Raw genomic sequence first — 6,999 nt, forward strand, 5'->3', positions numbered from 1 at the left:
CGTTGTTGCATTGTCATTTTCGTTGTTCATCATTTTATTTAAATTATTTAATTATATTTCTTTAATCTTCATCTATTCTTAATCAACTATAAATTGCTTCAATGGAGAACCTAATTGAAGAAGTGAGGAAACGACCCAGCATAATAAGTTCCTCATCACTATCGGAGCTACTGTCCTCTAACCACGGTACATTATTACGAAGTGATTTTTGGTCGCTAAAATTTAGCGACCATTGTTGAACACTTCTGCTACTAGATAGTAGACAGTCTAAAGCTAATAGCTAGACACTAGTACAGTACTGCACGAGACGAAGTACAGCACTCTGGTTGCCGGCCTTCCCCCACTTCTAGAGAACCAGCCTCATCAAAACAAGAACAAAACCAAACTACCGCTGGCGGACGTTTTTTGCTTGCTGCTTTTTTGGTTACTGCTTCCAGAAAAACTACCTCCGCGGGAGCGAGCTCGCTACCGCTAGCAGACGTTGGTGTGACGACCGCTTTAAGGCCCATTGACGGTTCAGGGCGTGATCACATTGAATGCAAGTGCACATCAGATCATGCATGAGCCGAAAAACAAAATCTGGAAAGAGCCATTGAAACACGTTGTGACTTGCATGTAGCTGCTCACACTGAACGCACCAGCAAGTGCAAGCGTTCACTGTGAGTGGTCCTATTGCTCTTCCACATTTTGTTTCTCATCTGCATGCTTGGTCATATATAACCAAGCGTTCACTTGCACATATACGAATTCAATGTGATCACACCCTTGAATTATATATTCAGGAAAAGTGGGACCTTCCCGCAAGAGACTCCCCACCAACAAAAGCCATATGAATTGACTTTTTTAAGACCACTCTCATACATTACACTGTCTCATTTACATTCTTGAAGGTTACTGTATCTACTCATTAATTATTGTAGGTTGTTGATTTGCTGATTTATTCATCAGTTACTATTAAATCATAGTATCGATCGAGCAGTCGTAGCGAGCAGACGTAGTTTTTTTAGTTAGAGTAGTTGAAATAGTGTATGCAATAGTTAAAGTGCTGAGTTCAGTGTTTTAATTGTTGTGCGCGAGTTCAGTGCCCTGCGACGAAAAATCAGTTCAGTGCTGAATTATCATCTAGTCCGGCTAAGGAATGTAAAGAATGTGAGGAATGTCGACTCCCAAAAGATTGCCAACCTTCCTCGTGCCACAGTTCGAAGAGGAGGAGGAAACAGAGGACGACGCAACTATGAGTCAACTAACACCGGCTAGGAGCGTTGAACCAGCGTCAATGACTGGAAACGTCAACACTTCCCCAGAATCGTTTCTAAAAACGAACCAACTAAAAACTGCAACGGAGCAGTTTTTGTACAATGCATGGAAAGAAGTCACTTTCCAACAGAGTGAAGAGAGAGAAAGAATGCATAAACTGGAAAAGGAGTTGGAGAGAGCACGGTTTGAGATTAATCAGCTGAAAGAGATATTTTCATCAGCATCTACAACCACACAGAATCTTCAATCTTCAGCTTCACATACAATGCAACCAGCATCTTCTAGAAGTAGCAATAAAAGTTATTCACCACCGAATTGGGAGGAAGAAGAGAAAATGGTAGCATCAGAGACTGCATGGATTCTCCCTAAACAAAAGAAGAGAAAAATCCGTGACTCACCAGAAAAAATAAGGCCTGCAACTGATTCTACAAGTATGAAACCGACAGAAAAGAGAAACAAGCCACCACCAGTCATATTAAGCGAGCCAACAAGATATAAGGATTGCTACCTGGAATGCCAATGGAATAAATAATATCAATAATAATAGAAAACAAGAAATAGAAATATTTCTAAAGACACGAAATATAGATGTTTGCCTCATCTCTGAAACCCATTCAATTGAGCAGACTCACTTCAAAATCAATGGATATGATGTTTACGAAACTATTAATCCTCAAAATCAAGCAGGAGGTGGAAGTGCTGTTAATAGTGAAGGAGAGTATTAAACACTATGAAGACTTCAGTATTCAAAGTAATGAAATACAGCTAACTGTAGTTGGAATAGAGTCCATCAACCAGAAAATACTTTTTGGAGCTGCATATTTTCCACCACGTTACAATTTAAAGAAAAATGATTATACAAATATTCTTCATCAGCTTGGAGATAGATTCATAGTGGGTGGAGATTTTAATGCCAAGCATAAGGATTGGGGTTCAAGACTCACGACTACCAAAGGAAAAGAACTCAGAGAGGCTATCCAGGAGCTGGGCTGCGAATTCCATTCAACAGGGACTTCTACGTATTGGCCAACAGATTTGAATAAAACTCCAGATCTTCTAGATTTCTTCATAACAAAGAGAATATCCAGTAATTTTATCGACATTGAAGAGAGCTTTGACCTGGATTCTGATCATTCAGCTGTAATTCTCACACTTAGTGAACGAATAATAAAGAAAGAAGACAGACCAATGTTAGTCAACAGAACAATAGACTGGGAAGCTTCTAAAGTGGATTTGGAGAATGAAATCAACTTGAATATTCCACTTAGAACAACTGAGCAGCTAGATGAAGCCCTGAAAATTTCATGTGGCAAATCCAGAAATCAGCCTGGAAAAACACCAGACAATATACCAGGAAAACAAAAGGATGCAATTACCCTCTAGAGATTCGACAACTTGTTTTAGAAAAACGAAGGGCAAGAAGAAGATGGCAAGAAACTCGTGATCCTGCTGACAAAAATATCTTGAATAACAAAACACAACAATTGAGAAGAGAGATAAGGAAACTAACTGAGGAATCCATTAATAACTACCTTCAAAATTTGACAGCTAATGCCAGTACAGATTATTCATTATGGAAAGCAACAAAAAGAATTAAGCGGCCAATATTACAATCCCCTCCAATTAGAAAACCAGATGGTACTTGGGCAAGAAATAACAGAGAAAAGGCAGATTTATTTGCTAATCATCAGAAGAAATCTTCCAGCCAAACAACATTCAATCTGAAATTGATCCTGAAGAAGATATAATAGATGATTTAGATACAGAGATTGATCCAGTTTCTATAAATGAGGTTCAAGAAGAAATAAAATATAATCTGAATACCAAAAAAGCACCTGGGTTTGATCTGATTACAGGTGAAATCTTGAAGAAACTTACAAGGAAAGGTATTGTCATGCTAACATACTTATTCAATGCATCACTCCGATTACAGCATTTTCCTACAATTTTGGAAGGTGGCAGAAGTCATTATGTTGCAAAAGCCTGGGAAATGTCCTCACGAAGCAAAATCATACCGCCCAATATCTCTTCTACCTGTAATTTCAAAGCTTTTTGAGAAATTGCTAATAAAGAGATTGACTCCCATCATAAGTAGCAGGAATCTGATACCAGCCTATCAATTTGGTTTCAGGCAGAAGCACTCAAACCCTGGACCAAGTACAGTACAATGTAATAGAGAAGTCATTAGAGAAAAAATCGATATGTTCAGCAATCTTCCTTGATGTGGCACAGGCATTTGACAAAGTGTGGCATGAAGGACTGATCATTAAACTTCATAAAATTCTCCCCACTCAACTTGTAAAACTTTTTAAATCATACATCAACAACAGATTATTCAGAGTAAAACAAGGTGACGACGTCTCCGAATTGAAGGAAATAAGGGCTGGATTTCCACAGGGTAGTGTTCTTGGACCAGTTCTTTATGTGCTGTACACAAGCGATCTTCCTGAATTGGATGCAGTGATAATAGCTACTTTTGCTGATGATACTGCAATACTGGCAGAAGGGGAAACAGTACAAGAAGCAGCCACAAAACTACAGAATGCTAGCAACAGATTCAGTGACTGGACCAAAAAATGGAGAATTCGATTAAATGAGATGAAGTCTATTCATATCAACTTCACAAACAAAATTATCAATGACCCGATTCGAATAAATCTGAATGGGAATGTAGTACCACACAGCAATACAGCAAAATACCTTGGAATGACTCTTGACGCCAAGTTGAAATGGAAAGAGCATATCATGATGAAAAGGAGCGAGCTAGGACTCAAATACAGTAAAATCTATTGGCTGTTGGGCCGTTAATCACAACTCTCATTGGACAACAAGTTATTGATTTACAAACAAATTCTAAAACCTGTCTGGACGTATGGAATTCAGCTTTGGGGCTGCTCTAGAACATCTAACATCAGTCAGATTCAAACATTCCAAAACAAAGTACTGCGGAACATGGTGAATGCGCCCTGGTACATAAGGAACAGCGATTTGCACCGAGATCTGCACATCCCCTATGTGACCTGTGAGATAAGACGATTGGCAGCCCATCATGAGTCACGTCTTCATCAACACGACAACACCGAAGTCATCCAACTACTAGACAACACTGAACTCACTAGGAGGTTGAAGAGAACAAAACCCTTCGAGTTGGTGTAGTGCTAGTGGAGCGATTAAAGTATATTGAATAAAAAGTGTAGTGAAATAATTTAAAGTAGTGAAATTATAGATTGGAACTGTAGGCTTCACTGGAAGACTTTAGCAAAAAAAAAATCAATTTAGGATAAGAAATAACAGAACAAAATTAATGGTTAGTCCTAGTGACTAGTTTTAATAGAAATAACAAAAAAAAAGTTACTATTAAATCGATCTATTTGTTATAATGAAGCTATCTTATCTAATTAGCCTTTGATTGAAAGAGGGTAGCGAGTTCCTAGTGATGACTAGAGGCTCGAGTTGTCTGTTTTTTGGTTTCTATGTTCGACGTTTGGTTCCATCAATCATCTTCAACACATATTCTTTGAATGAACCATTATACAGATCGAGTCTGTTTGCCTACGAAATTGACTTATTCCTTTGTTCTTTTTGACGATATAACAGGATAACATTGAAAGTGCATAAGAAAACCATTTATATTGAATATTTATCATTACAAATGACAATTTAACTGTTTACTGGATTATTAACTGCTTGTAGTTAAAAACTCGAACCATTAGGCTAGGCGCACACCAGTTGGTCAAGACAAGACATGATCAGACACGTTCAGTCACAATACTTCACATTGTTGCTTATGAAGACATGTCTGATTGCAATGATTAATCAGTGTGAGTTGCGACTCACAGTGATTATAGTGAAGTATTGTGACTGAACGTATCTGATCATGTCTTGTCTTGTCTTGTCTTGACTGACTAGTGTGCGCCTTGCCTTACTCTTGATTTTTCACTGCTTTCAATAGAACAGCTGACAGAATATCAGGATCATTTTGTGCAAGTTCTCAAGCCCGGAGGGCTCACTAGTGGAAAAAATAAAAAATGGTGACTTTCATGAGAATAAATTCAAAAACAAATTTAGCGAAACTGTTTAGTAAGTAACTGTGGGTGGTTCCACTGCAACGCAGGCTTAACTCCTCTATGATACTTGCCTACCAACTTGACAGTGGCGTTGGATAGTAGCTCGCGCTCCACACCTAACGGTATATGCGTAAGTCTGGCCACTAACGGTAGAAAATGCATTATACACAGTCGTCATACGATAGCACGTCCAGAAAGTAAGTTCCGTTTCAATTTATATCCGCTACAGCGCTGCGATCGCAGTTCCGCACATTCGCGGTAGACGCTCTGTATCAAGGAGAAGAAACGTGCGCCATTTGGAGATCGCTGTCAGCCACGTACGTTTAGTTGTGCTTGTTTACAATGTCAGTGTTGATTGAAAATCCCGCCGCTTGTGAAATCAGGTCTGTGATTCGTTCACTGAATGCAAGGAAAGTGAACCCCAGTGAAATTTATCGGCAAATTTGCGATGTTTATGGACAAAGTGCGATGAGTGATTTAATGGTGAGAAGATGGGTCCGTCAATGACGGACGTAATGATGTGCTTGATGAAGAACGAAGTGGGCGTCCATCTTTGGTTACAGAAGAACTGGTTCACGCGATTGATGACCAGATCCATGAAAACCGAAGGTTTACAATTAGTGCTCTCGCTATGGAATTTCCCCAAATTGCACAATCACAAATGCATGAAATTGTTACCGGAAAACTGAAATTTCGACGAGCTGGAAGAAACTGTTCCCAATTGGTTGATGACACAGGCGGCAAATTTCTATGAAGAAGGCATACAAAAACTTGTGCCACGCTATGACAAATGTCTGCAAAATTTCGGTAGCTATGTGGAAAAGTAGTTTAAGAATTGTAGAATTTTGTGCAATAAATAACTTTTATGTATCTGTACACAATTTAATTTTATTACCAAACGGAACTTACTTTCTGGACCTACCACGTACATTGTCGTGTCATCACAGCTGTGATGACAGCAAAACGCCTCGAGTAAAATGTTGAAGGTTAGGTTTTTTTATCTCCGATTTTTTGTTGTTTTTCTTCTTCGCTGCTCTATTTGAGGTTAAATTATTTTTCTATCATTATTGACCGAGCGACGTGAGGTCTAAGATTCAAGTCGACGGTTTGGCATTTCTCTTAATGTTTAAATGTTTATCTGTTTATATGTTGCGCATTTACGGCGAAACGCGGTAATAGATTTTCATGAAATTTGACAGGTATGTTCCTTTTTAAATTGCGCGTCGACGGTATATACAAGGTTTTTAGAAATTTTGCATTTCAAGGATAATATAAAAGGAAAAAGGAGCCTCCTTCCTACGCCAATATTAGAGTAAAAATCAGACTATAGAATCATTCATCATAAATCAGCTGTTTAGTGGACTATAATACTACCCGTTCAAAAACATCGAACATCTTGAAAATGACTGTATCTTTCCATCAACGTTAGTAGACAGTTGACTATAGTATTACCTGTTCAAAAACATCGAACATCTTGAAAATCTTTCCATCAACGTTGTAGACAGTTGCAGCCAGACCTGATAACAGCGCTCACACTCACATTCCGGGACAACATGTCACGGTACGATAGGACAGAAAGCTCTATGTTTATTTAGGATTTTTCTAGACATTTTAAATTTATAAATTATTTATTAATTTTTGAGATAACATAACAACAGGTCAATGTTACTTACTG

General features: G+C 38.4%; 1 protein-coding gene across 1 annotated transcript in view; it reads right to left on the reverse strand.

Annotated features, from left to right (window-relative positions):
* LOC120353771 (cytoskeleton-associated protein 5-A-like) overlaps nt 1–5,486 on the reverse strand; it is a 54,506-nt gene extending 49,020 nt beyond the window's left edge. The window contains exon 1 of the mRNA XM_039438575.1: nt 5,400–5,486. Coding sequence (XP_039294509.1) covers nt 5,400–5,486 — 87 coding nt within the window. The remainder of the gene's footprint in view (nt 1–5,399) is intronic.
* Nucleotides 5,487–6,999: the final 1,513 nt, after the last annotated feature.

Source organism: Nilaparvata lugens, chromosome 12, assembly GCF_014356525.2.
Source record: "Nilaparvata lugens isolate BPH chromosome 12, ASM1435652v1, whole genome shotgun sequence".
Lineage (NCBI taxonomy): Eukaryota > Metazoa > Arthropoda > Insecta > Hemiptera > Delphacidae > Nilaparvata > Nilaparvata lugens.